This window comes from Pleurodeles waltl, chromosome 10 (genome assembly GCF_031143425.1).
Source record: "Pleurodeles waltl isolate 20211129_DDA chromosome 10, aPleWal1.hap1.20221129, whole genome shotgun sequence".
NCBI classification, from domain to species: Eukaryota; Metazoa; Chordata; class Amphibia; order Caudata; family Salamandridae; genus Pleurodeles; species Pleurodeles waltl.
The window spans coordinates 667,070,352-667,091,562 of NC_090449.1; the positions used below are offsets into that span (position 1 = coordinate 667,070,352).

At 44.2% G+C, this 21,211-nt stretch overlaps 1 protein-coding gene across 2 annotated transcripts in view; it reads right to left on the minus strand.

Annotated features, from left to right (window-relative positions):
* The window catches only part of ESYT2 (extended synaptotagmin 2), a 542,370-nt gene that overhangs the window by 345,204 nt on the left and 175,955 nt on the right, over positions 1-21,211 (minus strand). For both annotated transcript variants that reach the window (XM_069211166.1, XM_069211165.1), the window contains exon 2: positions 144-185. In XM_069211166.1, coding sequence (XP_069067267.1) covers positions 144-185 — 42 coding nt within the window. The remainder of the gene's footprint in view (positions 1-143; positions 186-21,211) is intronic.

Sequence of the window (21,211 nt, forward strand, 5' to 3'; positions counted from 1 at the left end):
AGTGTCTTCTTGGCACTGTTTTCTTGCACATCTGTATATTTTCCTCACAGCCCTGATGCTCACTGTACAAAGCAAACTTAAAATTACATTTACACCGCAAGAGCCCCAGATATTCTACAGCGATATTTGGAGGAAGGTCTTACCTTGTTCAGCCATTCAACCCTTTCTACGTCTGGAAAGTGAACCTGTAAAATGCAAGATTATTAATTAGAGCAAGAACCATAAAGAAAACAGTTTATTTCTATTAATTTAATTATATCTCACTTTATTTTCAAACAATAAAAGCCAACAAAAATACTTTCAGACAAATGCAATAATGATTAGAATAATGTATGTGCACAAAATGCAGATCATTTTACAGATTAAATATTTTTAAATTCCCACAAAAAATAATTATTATTTAATAAAAATGTTAGCCTTCATATGTTTACAGGCCCAATTATGAGTGTGGCAGAGTTGAATGGGTTGTTTACTGTACCTGGTAAATGCTGATTTCCTATTGTGAGGCATTACAGGGAGCAATAAAAAGGTCATATTCTGAGTTCTGGAGAGTAAACTTAGCAATAACATGCAGATTTGCCATTTATCACAAACAAATCTGCATGCATCACTCTATTTACTGCACATTGCCCCCCTTATCAAATTCTAGATCAGGGATCTCTAACCTTAACAGTAATAGGAGCTCCTTCTGTTCAATGAAAATCATCCAGAGCTACTAATATTGATAGTTTTGTAATAATGACCACATCAGACAAGACTACATTGGTGGCCACCCTCAGCAAGACGACCAACAATGATAACCTCAGTGCAGCACTGCCAGCAGTAATGTCAAAAGATATTGTCAATTTGGAAAGCCTCTAGATGGGATATCAGCTTTAAATATGCTTCTCATTTAGGCCGGGCTTCTCACAGGAGAGCCACTTACAGTTAACTGGAGAGCTACCAGTAGCTCACAATCTTTTTGTTTAAGAAACCTGTCGTAGGTTTCACGCGAATAAATATGTCAGCGAAAAAAATAAGGGTGTGCACAACTAGGAAATCTGAATAAACTGCAGAAAGGGGTTTGGCAGGTATGACATTTAACTCCAGAATCAGGGTTTTCTAAAACTTAGAGGTTTTAAAAACTCTCTTTATTACTAATCTAGAAAGTCAATGAATCATAATACGAGGATCACGGAGTTTGGTGTGAGAAGGCAACGTTTTCACATAATGAAAACTACAGCAAAATAGCTTTATTTTCCCTGAAGTACCTTTGGCTGTACAACATTCCCTGAGCAATTTACTTAATTTTTTTAAGATCCCAAATAGGGAATATTTACCTTTTAAAAACTCAGAAAACCCTTAAAGGGGATAGTTTGAATAAATTCTTGGAAGAACGTTTGTGGAAGAACGAAAGTTGAGCTGCTGGCAAAATTCGTCAATGAAACGTCAACACCAATGATTTACTTAACTAGAATCAATAAATGTACTTTACAACCTTCAAAAGAGTCATTATTATTATTTTTTTTTTCAAAAAGTTAATTTGGGTTATTTTAAATCTGAATAAACGTATTATCATATTATAATATAACAAGGGTTTTAACTATTTGATAATGAATGGTCCAAATATCTGGGAAAGCCTACAGCATTGAGATATGCTTATACTGTAGTACACTTTTTCTTTTCACATAAACCTATTTAAGAAAAAGTACTGAACAAATCAATTATGTCAGATGTTTTAGTAATTAATGAACAATTTTAATCAATGTCACACAATATTGTACTAAAACCCACCTCTTCAATTCTGTAACTTAACATTTGATATACATATATATTATTTACTATGTTGTGGATTCTGCTTATTTCATAATTGTCATTTTTGCTTATTTTTGTAAGACCAATGTACACTGCTTTCACTCATTACTTATCAAAATTATTGCGATCCTCCTTTAAGCCAGTTGAAATGTGCTTAGCTAAGTTTTCCTCTTCCTTGATAAGTATGACAATAGTATGTCTCTTACAGGGTAAGGTATCCAAATTGTGCTAAGATTATACACAGAGCTAATGTTATGAGTCGTTTATGCTGGTTTCAACCTCAGTCAGCACATATTTAGCATATAGACAAAGGATGGCAGAGTCGCTCTTCCATATGCCTCAATTCATTGTCAATAATTGTTAGAATTGGGGTCTTTGGTTGGCAGTCAGGCTACCCCCTGTTCAAGCAAAGACCTTCACTCCAGTCAGGGTAAAAGAGAATCACCCTCAGCTAACCCCTGCTTACCCCCTTGGTAGCTTGGCAGAGCAGTAGGCTTAACTTCAGAGTGCCAGGTGTAAAGTATTTGTACCAACACACACAGTAACTTAATGAAACACTACAAAATGACACAACACCAGTTTAGAAACATAGGAAATATTTATCTAAACAAAACAAGGCCAAAACAACAAAAATCCACAAGTCAAGTTATCAATAAAAATGCAAAAAGAGTCTTTAAGTAGTTTTAAACACACACTAACACTGTTAGCGTGAAAAAGTACCCTGGGTGCGTCAAAAATAACCGCGCACGGGCAAGTGTGCATCAAAAAGGGCTTGCGATGCGTTGATTCCATTCACGAGCGGGACCTGGCGTTGTTTCTCCTTTCGCCAGGTCGGGCGCGTCGTTTCTTCTATCCGCAGGACAGCGATGCGTCGATCCGGTCAGCACTCTCGGGTCAGGGCAGGCCTTACGTTGTTTTTCCACGCCCAGCAGTACTTGAGTCAGAAATCCAGCCGCACGATGATCCAAAAAACCCACAGCGCGGGTTGTGATCTCCCAGCCTCCATCAGCGATGCTGCACGTCGTTTCTCCTGCTCCGTGTGTCGATTCTTCGGTCGCGTTTCCTGCAAGCGTCGATTCTCAGCTGCGGATCCGGCAGCGTGTTGTTTCTTCAGCCGCAGATCGGAGTTGCGTCAATCTTTTCCCCGCACGGCGCTCGGTGCGTGGATTTCCTTGTCTTTAGGCTGCCAGCTTCTCCTTTCAGGGTCCCAGGAACTGGATGGACACCATAGGGCGGAGTCTCTCCAGAGACTCCAGGTGCTAGCAGAGAGAAAGAAGTCTTTGCTGTTTCTGAGACTTCAAACAACAGGAGGCAAGGTCTAGATCAAGCCCTTGGAGATTTCTTCTCAAGATGGAAAGCACACAAAGTCCAGTCTTTGCCCTCTTACTCTGGCAGAAGCAGCAACTGCAGGATAGCTCCACAAAGCACAGTCACAGGCAGGGCTGCTCTTCTTCCTCAGCTCTTCAGATCTTCTCCAGGCAGAGGTCCCTCTTGGTTTCCAGAAGTGTTTCTAAAGTCTGTGGTTTTGGGTGCCTTTCTTGTACCCAATTTCTCTTTTGAAGTAGGCCTACTTCAAAGTAAAGTCTCTTTTGAATGTGAAATCCTGCCTTGCCCAGGCCAGGCCCCAGACACTCACCAGGGGGTTGGAGACTGCATTGTGTGAGGGCAGGCACAGCCCTTTCAGGTGTGAGTGACCACTCCTCCCCTCCCTCCTGGCACAGATGGCTCATCAGGATATGCAGGCTACACCCCAGCTCCCTTTGTGTCACTGTCTAGTGTGAGGTGCAACCAGCCCAACTGTCAAACTGACCCAGACAGGGAATCCACAAACAGGCAGAGTCACAGAAATGGTATAAGCATGAAAATGCTCACTTTCCAAAAGTGGCATTTTCAAACACACAATCTTAAAATCAACTTTACTAAAAGATGTTTTTTTTCATTTGTGATCTCAGAGACCCCAAACTCCACATGTCCATCCGCTCCCAAAGGCAATCTACACTCTAATCAGATTTATAGGTAGCCCCCATTTTAACCTATGAGAGGGACAGGCCCTTGCAACAGTGAAAAACGAATTTAGCAATATTTCACTGTTAGGACATATAAAACACATTACTATATGTCCTACCTTAACCATACACTGCACCCTTGTGGCTACCTAGGGCCTACCTTGGGGGTGTCTGACATGTAAGAAAAGTGGGTACACTTGCCAAGTTGAATTTACATTTAAAATTGCACACACAGAAACTGCAGTGGCAGGTCTGAGACATGATTACAGAGCTACTTATGTTGGTGGCACAACCAGTGCTGGAGGCCCTTCAGTAGCATTTGATTTACAGGCCCTGGGCACCTCTAGTGCACTTTACTAGGGACTTATTAGTAAATCAAATATGCCAATCATGGATAAACCAATCACCCATACAGTTTACACAGAGAGCATACGCACTTTAGCACTGGTTAGCAGTGGTAAAGAGCTCAGAGTTCAAAAGCCAACAGCAACAGGTCAGAAAAAATAGGAGGCAGGAAGCAAAAAGATGGGGGATGACCCTGCATAAGCAAAAAAGTCCAACAATAATAAAATAAACCAAGGCACGATCAAACATATGTTACTATGCCCATCTATCAAATGTTCTGTGCTAGAGTACTTAATTCAAATATGGAGGCCATGCACTTCGATCAACGAGTAAAATATTATTTTAGTCTATTTGATTATTATTTGTGTTTAAGCTGCTGCAATATAATTGTGGGTCAGGAAACAAGAAAGTCTCCTCTCGCCAACACCAATGCTTTCCCATAAGTGTTCTTTGTGTTTTTTTTAAAATAAAGTCATTGTTTATCTCTTGTGTTACAGTTGGAATGATGCTTATTTACCAAAATACTGGTGGAGGTCTTAATGACTATAGAAAAATACATATAGTGGTGAACCAGCAGTAAATATTAACGTGAAAGAGTCCAAATAAAAATGAAGAATGCTCCATATATTCTTTATTGTACTTGTACAGCAGACCTATAAATCCAAGTGTTACAGCAAAACAACACAGCTAACACGTTTTGTTTACCACCGTGAACTTCTTCAGGGCATTCTCATTTTGTACAGCCAATATACCATGCTATGCATATTGTGAAACTGTAGTTCACCATATGGAAATATATCATGTATGTGCAGCGTCCCGTTAGATTACACACCCAGGATCCTTTTAATACCAGGCCACACCACCCCCATACTTGAAACCTTAGCCTGTGTCCAGGACACTAGACAAACAGCAACTCGCACGCATCGAGTATGGGTGCTTCCTAGCCTGATATTAAAAGGATTTGTGGTGAGTTAACCAACTGCTTGTTCAGGTCTTGTGATTTTTATATGCGATTTCAATGTATCCGTTTGGGCAAATTTTTGGAAGTTACCACCTTTTAGGCACATTCCTGTCAACAATGTTTCTATGGAGATAGTAGAGTGATGCACGAGTCCTGCTGGCATAATGTTATGTTGCAATGACTGCAAATTTAGTGATTGCTAGTCTAGTACGACAGGGGCGTTTGTACACCTCACCTGTAAGTATGCTCCCTTGCTAATAAATAATGGATTTTCCTTTGCTCAGCTAACCCAGGATCCAACATGATTTCTCATATCTCTATCCCTACCTAGTAGGAGCCCAGATCTCCTTCATCTCTGTAAGAGAAGGTGAAATGCTATGCTCCATTCTTCTGCCAGTATATATAGTCCGTGTTTAGAAGAGTAAATAATCTATTCATTGAGCCGTTTGCCAAAAATACATATCTCAGTGCTCTGCTTGGTTGCTTGGCTCAGTTTGCTCAAAACTTTGAGCAAACTGAGCAAGATCCTGTAAAGGGTCTTGTTCCTGATCTTGAGGCATTACACTTTTGCCAACTCGTTAAGTCTCCTGCACATAAAAAAAGGGCATCAATTAGACCCTGTATTCACAAATAAGGAGCTGACGACGGAAGACCCAACCCCAATATTATGGTCTGACCATTACATAGTTCCTGTTTCGCTTGAGGCCCTGGAATTCCGAGTAAAAAAAACTCTCCTGCCCTAAAACTGAGATGCCTGTGGGCCAAACTTAATGAAACTTAGTGGAGGTACGATCTTGCTGAATCAACTCCCACTCTGAAGGTTGACACTAGGCAAAGATATACTATCTTCGAACAATGGCTAAATAACTCTAAGAGTCCGGAATTCCCTGCAAGTCTTGAAAAGCAATACAGACAATGGAGAGAGCCCCCTGGTATATGCCAGAGCCCACACTGTTAAAAAAGAGTCAAAGAAGAGAGAGAGAGAATGGAGGAAAGATTATAATGAAAATAACAAAACCGGTTACAAATCAGCTTTAAAAATTATAAAAGGGGGGATTAGAACAGCCAGAATTGCCTACTTTAAAAAGAGGACAGAGAACTCAGCAAACTTCCCCAAAGGAATATTTAAAGTAGTCAATGAACTCATGACTCTCCCCTCATGATCATCATGTCCTTCACCATCAGCAGAGCGCTGTGATTGGTTTGCCACCTTTTTTTATCACCAAAGTGAACAAAATATTAAGTCTCCTTCCGGCACAGACTTCACAGAACACTTCCCCAGCAAAACACAGGTCAGGGCCAACTCTTTCTACTTTCCCTGTACTGAATCTGGAAGCCTTGGAAACCCTAATAAATTCAATTAAATCAGGCTCTCCTCTGGACTCCCACCCAAGATGTTTTATGGCAGGGAGGTAACATTCTCTTGACTATCTTTTGGGATATTCTTAATCTCTCCCTAGCAAGAGGCTGTATCCCTCAATCTCGGAAATATGCTTAATAAAACCACTTATAAAAAAGCCACAGTGAATCTCCTTTTAGCACAGAGTTCCAGACAAATTTCCCTGCTCCTAGTAATTAGAAATATCATTAAAAAGCATGTCATTATACACCTATCGAATTTCTTGGAAAGCCAAGATATTCTACACCCCAAACAGACAGGTTTTAGAACGGGTTGTAGCATGGAGACTGCCCTGCTGGACGCAACCGAGGAAATGCGGGTCATTTTAGATCAGGGTAGCTCAGCAGCCATGATCCTCATGCTGGATCTCAGCGCAGCTTTCGACACTGTGTCACATTCCATTCTCAATCAGTGAATGCTTCAAGTAGGAATCTCAGGGGATGCGATCAAGTGGCTGGAAGCTTTCCTTGGAAATAGAAGCTTCTGTGCGTGAGTGTTCACTCTATAGTAGCGTTTAACCCCCATCATAGCGGGGACCCCCGGGCTCACCGTTGAGCTCAAACTTTTCAATTTGTATGTACGGCCCCTTGCAGAGATCATACGATCTCATGGCCTAGCTCTAGTGTCATATACATCTGACACCTAAATCATCATGGCCTCGAGCCCCAAGGTCGGCAGAACCTCTAAGCAACTGAACTCTTGCCTTAAGAGAGGTCACAGAGTGGATGACTGCAAGTTGTTTGAATCTCAACGGAGACAAGGCCAAGGTTCACATGTTCAGGAACAATAAATCTATATGGCAGGAATTGGGAAGGCCAGAACAACTTGGGGATTTACCCAAGGCAGCCTCAGCAGTTAAGAGTCTAGGCTTCTGGATAAACGACGACTTTACTATGGAAACCCAATCCAAAAGACTTGCGTGCTCTTGTTACGGTATCTAGAAGGATTGTGGTACACGGCCTAATAAACTCACGCCTAGGCTATGGGAACTCATATGCTTAGGGAGACCAAAATATGTCATAAAACATCTTCAAGTTGTCCAGAAAGCAGCTGCCAGAATCCTTTATAAAATTCTGAAAATTCAATCGGCCAGAGAGGCTTTAATAGATCTACAAGGCTCCCGGTGGAAAAGAGAATTCTCTTTGAGGCCATGTGTAGTGTGCATCGTTTCATTCATGGAAAAGGTCCAATCATCACCCAGCATCTTTTGACCTCCTACATCCCAGTAAGGTCTCTTTGCTCGAGTAATCAGTGGCTTCTGTCAGTACCCAGGGGAAAAAAGAAAGAAGCGGTGGGCATTCCTTCCTTGAGTCTAGGCTTTGGAATGCTCTCCCTGCTCCCATCAGAAGTCAGCAGTCTGGATCGGTTTTTAGACAACTTCTTAAGACTCATCTTTTTATGGCCTGAGTTGGTTTGATGGCCGGAGATAGTTTAAGTGGTTGTCAAAAGCGCGGGCAGGCCTGTTTGGGTAGCCAGGTGCCATACAAAACCAGTCTGAATTTAACTGAATTGAATTTCAGTTTTCACCATTTGTTGTATCCAGCCTTGGCAGTACAGGATTTCATAAGCAGGGCACCAATCCTGCATTTATCATTCTCACTACTGCCTTTCCTCATTAAACTCTTTTCATTTTTCTTTATCTTGACCGCTAGGTATGTGTCCTGAATTAGCTAACATTTAGAGATTCAGATTTGGCAATCAATGTATTTTTCACTAAAAATTATGAATTTTTGACATGGAGAAAAAGAATTGCACATTTTCCATACATCTCGACTGGTGGAGCATTTCTAAGCATCTCTCACACAAATCAAATAACCCTATCAGACGAGTACAGTTTACCATTAAAAAGTAAGTTTTATTACCTGAGTGTACAGGTGTTGACATTGACAAGACTTACTCAATAAACCGGTCTAACAATATAGCAGCGAAAACAAATACAACAGGAGTAACATTTTCATCTAACTACAAGCATGGAGCTGATAAATCAGCTTGATTGTAAAATGTAAAGTAACTTGTGCTTCGTGCTAATGCTCTTCTCTTAAACACAGTACCTTGTTTTAGTCTCCCATGCCCCATAGGTTCCCTAGCACAACGTTGATGCAAATTACTGGTCTTCCCTAAGATAAGCATTAAAGTGTTCCTTTTCATATGGCAATAGGTGTCTGCTAGGCAGTCATCTGTGACATTTTAACCTGGGCTGTCTAGATTAGAGGCTACATTTGGTAGTTTGTTGATTAAATGACTGTAGTTGTCTTATAACCACCCCAAGGACGTAATGCTGAGTTGTCAATCTATAGAATCAAAAGTGCATATGTCTATTAGACTTCTTATGGGGTTTTTAAAGGTCTATTTGTTAACTAACTAAATTAACTGGCGAGAGAAAAGAATGAGAGCAAGCTCATGGAATACTAGAAAACACACAAAAAAATCTGAAAGCACTTGAGCAGAATGATGTTACTGAAAACTCACATACTCAGCAAAAAAACATTATGTGTATCACCTTATTAATGTAATTGTCTCGAAAAGATCTGCAATTTTTCTGAGTCCTGAGATCCACAAGCGCAAAGGAATGAGCAACTCTTCAGCAAAATAATGAGAATATGCAAGGGATAACAGTGATAACTCAGGAAATGATAGAGAGTGCATATGGAAGATGTGCAGCAGCACAATGATTAAGCCTGACAGCAGAAAGAATGAGAGACCACCAAGGTATAAGTGTGCAGGGAACAAGAGCAAGCACACACGCTAAGGAAAACAGCGTACACAGGTAAATGGGAGAGTGGCATCACCTAAAGTGGGAGTGAGGCCACACAGGAAATTGTATAAGAGAACATAAAGTGTAAGAGATTAGAACCTATTAGGAAAGAGAGAGCGCAAAGAAGAGAAGATACAAAAGTGTGTTCAAACTTGGTGACATCAGGAACCTAATATCTTTGTCAAAAAACATCCATGAGTGGTTTACAATCAGTACAACGGTTATGTGTGTGTCTACCCAATCAGTCTGTGAACATAACAATTCTAGGATCAATTACGTGAGGACACTTAATGAAGGAAATGCAATTTGCATCTATTACCAGCCGACAGCACGTTGGCAATAAGGTTATTTAAACCCATCCCCAATCTCATCCAACTCATACAGCGGAATAAGCCCATTGCCTTTATCTATGCCATGTTCCTGCTTCATGCTCTCACTGGATTTTTAACTCTGGCAAGAATAGTTGATGTTTTTATTCAGCCTGACCGATGGAGCCAATTTCAGCCTTCCACACAGAATGTCAATTGCATTTAGTCCCATCCAATTAATACTTTTGTGAGTGAAATAATCCTGGATAACTTCCATGAGACATTTTTATGCTACTATGCTGCATACTTGTTCATAGCACTTTAACACTCAGGAAGATATTACTGGTGGTTCTAGGCCGTGGAAACGAACAATGACTTTTGGTGACCAGGACAAACGCTTCATCATCAGACTTTGCTGTCTTCTCTTGCTCTGGGTCAAAGAGTGAAAGAAGGAGGAACAGAAAGATATAAAAAGGCTGAAAGAAGGAGAAAGCAGCAGTGAAAAACAACATGCAAGGGTGTGACAAAGAGAGAGGAAGTGAAGGCAGTGTGAAGAAAGGCACGAAGGGAAATCAAGACCGTTCATCCTTAGCATTGGACAACCCTGCCATTCATCAGCACTGGCAGTGAGCTCCTAAGCAGAACATTCGCCCTTGTATAGATACACGAACACACACCTATATGTGTCATTATTTTCTTAACTATATGCACATATATTTTTTAACACACTAAACGCAGCTCACTACGGAAGCACTGTGCTTTTGTAAAACTGAGACAGGGCTACTGACGTCCTAAATCAGATTTGGACCAGTCACACGACGTCTGGAGTAGTGAAGTAATAGTCTGTTGTAAGAGAGAAACAACTCCGCACTGAGAGCATTAAAGCTGAACCACTGCTGCTGTACCACTGCTCCATACGGGGCCGATCTAGCTACCGCAGCCCTCACAGGTTACCTTACGAGGGAAGGCTTCCCTTGTGGCTTGAAGAGCGATGACACATACCTTCCACGCAGTTGGGAAAACAAAGAGACAGAAGGAGAAGGCTCACAGATAAAACCACCAGGGGGCAGAGGAATTGTTTTGAGGGTAGAGCTTAGACAACAAAGGCAGGAAGAGAAAGGCACCAGCAGGAGAGAGGCAAACAGGAGACAAGAGGGCTAGGAAGTGTTGATGAATGGCAAGGTGGAGGGAGTTGCAGGACTGAAGACTAGGATACTCACAAAATAGAAGGGGATGTTTCCAAGAGGTCTGATTAAGACAAGTACGTTTCCTGATCTACCGTCTGCAACCACGCTGTCTGAACCTACACTGCTGGAGCTAAATTTAATTTTGCAGAGCACGACTCTGTGTCATCCCATCAAGTTTACAAGCTCCTCAAAAAAAGATACATTAAAAAAACTGTAGAAGTAATTTGTTTGGGATTCTTTAATTAATCAAAGAATATGAAATCAAAACTAGGCCCTTTTCTATCACCAACCCACTTCATTTAATGACGTAGGATAACAGAATAATCTAATGAGATCTATGCAACCATCACTTTTGTCTTACTCAGACTCTGGAAACCATAACTTAAACTGAGTAAGAAGCCAGCAACAGAAGCAGGGATTCATTCTAGGCACATCACCTTACTGCCCATTGTATAACGGCAAGGCAGTGAATGAGAAGTAATAAAATTTTGCATTTTTTTTACCTCCTGAATGTTTACCACAGTGGCAGCATCTCCTGCCAGCCTAATACACTGGAGCGAGAATGTGTCCCTTACAAATGAGATGCGCCTCTAGCGTCCAGTGGAAGTGCAATGCTCTGCCGGATTACGGATCCAGCACAGACAAGGGCCAATCCAACTCAAACAGTGCCATTCTTCAGTTACTCATATTCCCAGCAACAGAGTGTGAAGTGGGTGCGAGGAGTAGACAGTCCCACCGCAATCCTCTCTGGTATGGATGGAGGACTATCCAGGAGCTAACAGCAGATACGCTTATCCCAAACCTGAAAAATTAATCCAGACCCCCCTTTAGCCATCAGTGCTGGTGGATATGGCCAGCTGAATTAGATTTGTGTACTTACTTTCTTTAATCCCAATCCAATGGTGAATTATACTACATCTATACTTTATGCAGTACACAAGTCAAATTTACAGTTCATTACTGACCTAGGTGCACTGTATGTAGGAAAACCAGTCTACTATAGGGGGCGAAACAAACACGTTAATTCCAAGTAAATATAAATTCTATGTCAGTACCAGGGGCGAGGATTATGCTTTTATGCCTTCTTTCTTTGCTTTTATTTAACAGCAGCCATATCAAAACATTATCAAACTACAAATCCTATGACACTTGGATAAAACTTCTTCACAGTTCAATCAATCAATCAATCAATCAATCAAATTTATTAAGCGCTACTCACTCGGTAGGGTCTCAAGGCGCGGGGGGAGGGGTTACTGCTCAAAAAAACAAGTTTTGAGGTACTTTCTAAAAGTTAGGAGGTCCTGGGTCTTGCGTAGGTTGGTGGGGAGGGAGTTCCAGGTCTTGGCGGCAAGGTGGGAGAAGGATCTGCCGCCAGAGATGGTGTGTTGGATGCGGGGGCTGTTGTGAGGGCGAGGGCGGCGGAGCGGAGCTGTCGAGTTGGGTTGTGGAAGCTGATGCGTTCGTTGAGGTAGGCCGGTTCGGTGTCGTGGAGAGCTTTGTGAGAGTGGATTAGGATTTTGAAGATGATCCTTTTGTTGATGGGCAGCCAGTGTAGGGATCTGAGGTGGGCGGAGATGTGTTTGTGGTGAGGGAGGTTGTGGGTGAGATGTGCGGCTGCGTTCTGGATGCGCTCGAGTTTTCTCTGAAGTTTGGCTGTGGTCCCTGTGTAGAGGGCATTGCCGTAGTCCAGTCTGCTGCTTATGAGGGCGTGGGTGACCGTTCTTGTTTCTAGGGGAATCCATTTGAAAGTCTTGCGTAGCATGCAGAGAGTGTTGAAGCAGGAGGATGATATGGTGTTGATTTGCTGAGTCAAGGAGTCCAGTATGATGCCGAGATTGCGTGCGTGGGTGGTGGAGGTGGTCCTAGGATAGTGGGCCACCATGAGTCGTTACATGCTGTCTTGTTGGGACCGAAGATGATGATCTCATTTTTTTCCTGAGTTCAGTTTGAGGTGGCTTGCTGTCATCCAGTTGGCAATGGCGAGGAGTCCGGCGTGTTTGTTATTATTGGCGGCAGATGGGTTCCTCATGAGGGAGATGATGAGCTGGGTGTCGTCAGCGTATGAAATGATGTTGAGGCCGCGGGGCGGATGATGCTGGTGAGTGGAGCCATGTAGATATTGAAAAGGGTGGGGCTGAGAGAGGATCCTTGGGGGACCCCACAGATGGTTTTGGTAGCAGTAGACCGGAAAGGAGGGAGGCAAACTCTTTGGGTTCTTTTGGAGAGGAAGGAGGTGAGCCAGTCCAGGGCTTTGTGGCAAATTCCGGCATCAAAGAGGCATGTGCGAAGGGTTTGGTGGCATACGGTGTTGAATGCTGCGGAGAGGTCTAGGAGGATGAGGGCGACGGTTTCGCCCTTGTCCAATCTGGTCCTCATGTCATCTGTGCAGGCGATGAGGGCGGTCTCGGTGCTGTGGTTTTTGCAGAATCCAGACTGGGAGACATTGAGTATGTTGTTGTCCTCCAGGAAGTGAGACAGTTGTTTGTTTACTATATTCTCTATGAACTTTGCGGGGAATGGGAGTAGAGAGATAAGACGGTAGTCTGTGAAGTCTTCAGGGGCTGCTTTGGGTTTTTTGAGTAGAGCGTTGACTTCAGCGTGTTTCCAAATATCTGGGATCTTGAAGGAGCTGTTGATGACGGCCCGGAGCTGGGGAGTGATGATTTCGTTGGCTTTGTTGAAGATGTGGTGGGGGCAGGGGTCTGTAGGGGAGCCTGAGTGGATGGAGCTCATGGTTTTGCTGGTTTCTTCATTGTTGGTTTCAGTACGTTGGTGCGGTAGGGAGCTGTGGTGTTGGCTGTGTCGGTGGTGGGAGACGCCGATGTGAAGCTTTCGTGTATGTCTACGATCTTGCGGTGGAAGTAGTTGGAGAGGGAGTTGCAGAGGTCTTGGTAGTGTGGAGGGTCGGTGGCGCAGGATTTGGGTTTGGTGAGTTCTTTAATGATGGCAAAAAGTTCCTTGCTGTTGTGCGCATTGTTGTCTATGCGTTCTTTTTAGAAGGATCGTTTGGTGGTCGGGATGAGGTGGTGATGTTTGTGCATGGCTGATTTGACGGCAGAGAAGTTGCTCACTGAAGGTTCTTGGCGGCAGGCTTTCTCGATTTTCTGGCATTCTAGTTTGGAAGAGTGAAGTTCTGCGGTGAACCAGGGGGCTGTCTTGTCGGTGCGGGTGATGCTGGTTTTTTTGAGTGGGGCGAGGGAGTCTGCGCATGCTTCTAGCCATCGTGTGAGGTTGAGGGCGACGGTGTTGGGGTCATTGGTACTGGGAGGTGGAGCCAGAGCGAGGTTGAAGATCAGTTGTTCCTTGGAGATCTTGTTCCACTTGCCATAGGGATCGGATGTTGTAGGTGGTGGGTGGTGGGCGTCAGGCAGGAAAAGTGGACCCAGTGGTGGTCAGTCCAGTGGAGTTCGGTGGTGTGAGTGAAGGTGATATGGTTGCTGGAGGAAAAAATGGCATCTAGCGTGTGACCGGCTGAGTGGGTGGGTGAGGTGACTAGTTCATCCAATCAGGGATCACATATCCTCCTCATAGAACTCTGTTCCTGTTGGCGCTTCCTCTTTCTTCGCTGCTCCTCGCGGCGGATGGTTAAGTAGAGGGGCCAGAAGACCATGCTTTTGTTACAAGGCTTTCCAGTGTTTGCTTTATTTACGCTACTATGTTTTTCATTCACTTTTTTCTTCCCTTTGGGTAACTTGCAATCAGTGAGGAAGCGCTTACCCACTTCTACGCAGTTTGAAGCCTGGCGGGGGCAGCTGCCTGTCAAAGGCATGTCAGGGCTTTGTGGCACAGGCTTCCCACAGCAAAGGGCACCCACTCACCTCTTCTGAGGCTGTCCTCTTGGTGCATGCACTGCTCACGCTGCCGGATGCTCTGGAAAGAGAATCAGTGATTGGAGCAGAGGGACTGGCCGCTGCCTCTCTTGTGTCTCATGTAGCATGGAGTGAGACACTGCTAATAGGGGTCCGTATCTGGCCTCCAGCCTTGATTTACATCACACAGGTGCGGCATCGATGTCCCATGCAGAGTGCCTTATTTGAGACAGATGAGCCTCCCTGATTTTCATTCCGAGTTGACTTGTATGCCTTCTATCGGCTGAAACGTGCCTTTTCTGGTCAATCAATCAATCAATCAATCAAGGATTTATAGAGTGCACTAATCACCCGTTAGGGTCTCAAGGCGCTGGGGGGGAGCTACTGGTCGTAGAGCGATGTCTTGAGGCGTTTCCTGAATGTCAAGAGGTCTTGGGTCTGGCGAAGGTGGAGCGGTAGGGAGTTCCAGGTCTTGGTGGCTAGGTGAGAGAAGGATCTTCCTCTGGCGGTGGTGCGGCGGATGCAGGATATGGAGGCGAGGGCGAGGCTGGCGAGGTCGAAGATTGCGGGTGGGGGTGTGGAAGGTGAGTCTGTTGTTGAGGTAGGCTGGGCTTGTGTTGTGGAGGGCCTTGTGTGTGTGGATGAGGAGTTTGAAGGTGATCCTCTTTGATACTGGTAGCCAGTGAAGGTCTCTGAGCTGGGGGGAAATGTGGTCACGGCATGGGATGTCCAGAATGAGGCGGGCAGATGCGTTCTGGATTCTTTGCAGTTTTGTTAGGAGTTTGGTTGTTATTCCTGCATATAGGGTGTTTCCGTAGTCCAATCGGCTGCTGACCAGGGCGTGGGTGACAGTTTTCCTGGTTTTGACGGGAATTACAGTCCCCCACACAAGCCTGTCGGGATTCTCCCCCTTTCTGTGCCTCTAAAACCGGTCTTGAGCCTGGTAACATCACCTGCCTCCAACACACCAGAAGGCAACAGCTCCCCTCTCTTGGATGGTGTTGTAGAGTCAGAAAGGCCCTGGAACCTCGTTTCCACAAAAGTCACCCAACTACGACAAGACCACACTGGGGTTAGACTCAGACATGCTCCACCCGGAGAACCTTTTGCACCTCCGGTCATCTGATTAGACTCCAGTGGACAAGATGACTGTGTATGTGGATGTAAACACCTCTGGATAAAGAGGTCCTCAACTTCTGCAGGGTAGGGTGCCCACACCCATTTCTGGCGGGTAAAGTTGCCCTTACCTCAGAAACAGACCCCTGTATGGCGATGTTCCTTGCCAAATACATCCACAACCCTAAGAAAGGCATAGAGTGCTCTAGGTTCGCCTGTCAGGACAAGCTCCTTGACATTGCTGGACTCCTGCTAAAAATGTTAAATATGGCAGAGGATGCCAAGGCCCCGGATCCCTTATTCCCCAGAAATCGTGCCAGGCTAGGCACAGAGGGCCATAATTTTCCTTGACAATCCCAACTGCGCCCTGTCAGCTGAGCTGAGGAGGTCCCTACTCATTAAAATTGATCCAAAATAGGAAAATCTGGCCAGCCCTGAGGCCAGTCAGTGGCACAGGGAGGCCTTTTTGGCAATCCCATTATTAAAGAATTAAGTACGTTTGCTGCCACTTTTAAATTCATTGGACAAAGCCCAGTCATCCATCAAAAAGATATTTAATTCCCGGGTTTTCATTGGGGCTGGATGCAAAAGGGGGCACTTGGCCAGCCGCGGACAATACCAGGACTCGTTCCAGGGCTTAGCCTCTAAACGTGGATACCAGCAGGATCAATAAAGGTTCTGAGGGTTCTATCCCACCCGCTGATCTCTTCGGCACAGAGGCTCCAGAGGAGGCACCAGCAGGGTGCCTCTCATGTGAGTGTGATTCCATGTAAGGTTAGGGGGCAGGATGGCAGATTTTGCCCACAACTGAAGGTCCCGAACGACCGATGCTTGTGTCTTGCAGACGATTCAAGGGTTCCAAATAGGGTTTTTTGGCTCCCCGTCCAAACCCGGCCCTCTGCCGCCTTTGTATTTTTCCAATTAAGAGACCTCTTTGCTTGACCCCAAGGTCCAAGACCTCCTTGCCAATATGACTACAGTCCACCCCCACACGCACCCCCACCCTTACTGGTTTATCAGCAATTAGTTTATGGTGGAGAAACGTGGTGGCAGAAAGAGACCTGTCATGAATCACAAGCAATTCAACAAGTGGTTGGTCTTCCACCACTTCAAACTGGAGTATGTTCATCTTCTCGGGGATCTTCTTCTTACCAACAACTGTTTAGCACAACTTTATGTCAAGGATGCATATTTCCTGGTCCCAATCTTCCAGCCTCATTGGTACTTCCTGCAATTTCACTGGCATCAGGCCACGTACAAATTTACAATGCCCCCATTCGGGCTGGCCTCAGCTCCTTGGTGCTTTACCAAGGTTCTCAAACTCACAGTGGAACACCTTTGGGCCAGAAGCTTGCAGTCTCTCTCCTCCAGTCTCTGGGATTTCTCATCAACGAGAAAAAGTTGTTCTTATCTCCGACGCAGTCTCCTGTGTTTCTGGGTTTTGTAGTAGACTCAGTTCAACCCACTCTAAGCCTTCCAACTCAGAAGATGGCCAAGATCAGAAAAGAATTGATTTGCACGCTAGCCAGACCGGTCACATCCTTGAGACAAATTGCAAGGGTGGTAGGGCTCCCCTCCTTCTCCAACCAGGCCATTTTTCCCAGCCCCCTACATTACAGGGCCCTTCAAAAGCTCAAGATCCCATTCCTCTGCAAGGGTCTGACGTATTCACAGTGTGTACCTTTGACAGACGATGTGAAAGCATAACTCCGCTGGTGGTTAGCCCACATGGAGGTGTGGCATGGATGAGCTATCTTCGGATCACAACCAGACTTGGTGATAGATTCAAATGCGTTGGTTGGGGAGCATGATGTGGAGAGTTCTCCATCGGAGGCAAATGGTCAGAACAAGAGAGTGCTCTACACATCGATTGTCTAGAACTGATGGCAGGCCTGTTTGCAGTCAGATGTTGGATGAAAGAAAATATGTTGCTTCCTCCTCCTCAAGATGGACAATGTGGCGGTAGTCTGATACATAAACCACCAAATGACAAAATACTTCAGTTGGAGACTGAATCCTTTGGCATTCACGACGGATGCCTTCCAGCAAAACTGGGAGAGGGAAACGGGATACACCTTCCTGCCATTCTCAGTGATCATGCAACTCTCCACCCAAGCCAGGAGACAACGGGCGACTGTGGTGGTAGTAACTCCCTTCTGGAGTTCTCAAGTGTTGTTTCCAGTTCTGATGGAACTTTCTTGGAATCTCCAATTCATCTACCCCTGTTCCCAGCTTTCCTCAAGGATCCCTCAGGGAATCTCCACCATCTGGTTCTGGAGGGTTTGCTGCAGCTTATGATGTGGAGGATTACCAGGGACGATGGCATGTCCCAGGACATTTGCTCCAGGCTGAAGACTTACTCTCCAGGGCGTGGGCAGGCAACACAATTAAAAGATAACAATTGGCTTGGTCCAGTTGGATGGGTTGGTATTGTCAAAGACACTTGGATTCCTTGAGGATGGAAATTGTCAACACCCTGAATTTTCTAGCCGCCTTGGCTTACAGAACAGTGAATACCTTCTGCTCAGTGATATCAGTGGGATAGCCTCAGAGTGATAGCCGGCTGTATTCCTCAAGCCTGAAAACATAAAATAATAAAGCTACTGTTAAAAAAAAGCCTATAGTGAACACTCTCATGAAAAAGAGCTATAGACCTATTTCCTTGCTCTGGCTAGTTAGCAACAGTAGAGAAAAGCATGTAAATAAATACCTGTCTAGCTTCCTAGAAAGTCATGGTATTCTTCATCCTTTAGAATGGGCAGCAGCACAGAGAAAGCATTACTAGTTGCAACAGAGGAAATTCACACTATTTTAGATCAAGGAGACTAAGTAGTTATTATAATGCTGGATCTCAGCGCTGCCTTTGATAAAGTGTCACACTCACTTCTTACGCAGAGAATGCAGGAAGTGGGAATCTCAGGGAACAATAATATGTGGATGAAAACGTTTCTAGGGAGCAGGTGCTTCCAGGTGTGTGAAGGTTCATGTTACTCTTACATTCACCCTCTACATCATAGGGTCCCTCATAGCTCATCGCTGAGCCCCACACTTTTTAATTTGTATGTATGGCCGTTAGCAGAGATTGTACAATCTCACGACCTAGCCTTAGTGTCATACACAGATGACACTCAAACTGTAATGGCTTTGACCCCAGAGACCAGCCCACATCCCTGCAACTGAATTCTTGCCTCAGTGAGGTTACAGAATAGATGTCTGGGAGTCATCTAAAACTCAGTGGCTACAAAACTAGATGGTGGGAATTGGGATGGTCATAACAATTTGGTGAATCACTCATCCCAATCTGGCAGTCAAGAGCCTAGGGTTTGGGATTGATGAGAAACTAACTATGGAAATTGAATCCAAAAAACTAGTGGGATCCTGATTTGCGACCCTTAGAACGTTTCTACATATGCTATACTAGAAGAATCGTGGTGCAGGAACGAATAAACTGCTGCCTGGACTTTGGAAACTCCCTTCATCTGGGGACCTTGGGAGCCCAAAATATGTGCCAAATCGCCTCTTAGTAGTCCAGAATGCAGCAGCCAGAACCATTTACAAGATACCGAAGCACCAATCCACTCAGCATGGCCTATGAGCTCTTCATTGCTCCAGTGGAAAAAAGAATCTGTTTCAAAGCCATGTGTATTGCTCATCGGGCCACGCTTGGGAAAGGTACAATTATCATCCAGAACCTACTGACCTCCTATGTCCCAGGAAGACCCCTTAAGTCAACCAATCAGTGACTTTTGTCAGTGCCTAAGGTCAAAAAGCAAGAAGCGGGAGACGGTACTTCACGTTTTTGGGGCCCAGGCTATGGAACACCCTCCCTGTGTAGCATGTGAGTGTCTTCCCTGAGTAGCAGGACAGGGACCCGCCCGAGTTCACTTGGAGTCCATTATGGAACTTTTGAGTGGTTGTCAATAACAGCTGCGAGGTCCGGTAGGGTAGCCATGCACTACAGAAAAAACAGCTTGAATTTAATTTAATTGAGGGCCTCCCTGTGGGAGAATATCCTTTGGTCCAAAAATTTATCAGGGATATATATCTATCCATCCTCCCCGAACCAAGATACTCAGGCTTGTGGGAAGTTAATGTTGCACTCAATTTATTTACTTCCTGGCCTCGGAATAAATATATTTCTGGGAAACAATTGTCGGCCAAGTTGGCCTCCCTCCTATGCTTGCTTTCCTATAGACGAGTATCGGATTTCAGATATTTAGACATCAGGACGAGTGTTCATGCCAAAAGGTATTACCTTTCACATTTCAAGAAGGACGAAACCAACTCCTGAGTGATATCTAATACAGCTTTTCCAGATTCACCGAAATTGTGCGCAGTGAGATGCATTAAGGCTTGTGAAGCAATGACAGAACATCTCCGTTCACCCTGAAAACGACAACTTCTTTAAGCTCTCATAAAAACTCATGGAATTGTGTCCTCCCCTACCATTGCTCTATGGGTGAGGTGGGCCATACGAGAAGCAGGCATAGATACAAAAATGTTTGGAGCCCTTTCCAGCAAAGGAACGATGGTCTCGAAGGCATTTTCCCTAGAGGCATGCTTAGAAGATACCATGAATGCATTGGATTCAATGTTCAGGCATTCGCCTCCATGTCCTTAACAGAACTGAAACTTTCCATTACGAAAGCTAGAAAAATGTATATTGATCATACCAATGATACTGCATTCACTTATGGATTTCGAAAAAAACACTTACACTTTCAATGTGATTTAGTGCACATAATACATTTGTATTTGATTTTCTTTACAGGGATTCAGAGTTTACTACAGATCGATTTACTCCAGAATGGAATTTATGGGTCAAGTGTAAATGTCTTCTACTCTAGAATGCTAGGAGCAATAAAGACCATTTAAATCTTGTAATCTTGTCACATTTGCTCTGTGTTCAGAGACAGAGGTCAAAACTCAGTTTGTCTTCTTACAATTACTTTGCCTTCTGACTGCAGAATTCTAGGATTTTGTATGGTGAACTGTCTGACCTGCTGTACAAAGAGTTTGAAATGGGTGTCAAGTTTTTCCTAACACACAACATTTGAATAACTAAGCCAACTGTAAAAAACATTACAAAATATTTTTCAGTAGTTGTGAAAGGCCATTTTGTGTACTTCTTTGTGATAAAAAATATTTTAATATGATGAAAACAAATCAGAACACTTTACTTGGTGAAGTGCTAATGATAGATATGTTTTCTGAAACCCAAGTTTCACAGATTATTCTTAAAGCACTATATAGTTTTATCAGTAAAGCTGCAAGATAGTGGGAAGGTTTTTGGACATTTCTTGGGAACTTAGGGCCTCATTACCAGTGTGGGAGTCTGAAGACCGCCACACTTGCTGTGACGGTCGGACCGCCGCACTCCAGGCAGTCTGACCTCCACATTACAACCCTGGTGGGCAGACACACCAGGAGACCACCGTCACCACCAGGAACATCATTCTCTACGGGCTGATGACGGTTTGAGTTGTACTTAGCCACAGCGATGCTGAACTCAAGCTTTCTGCAAACCTTTC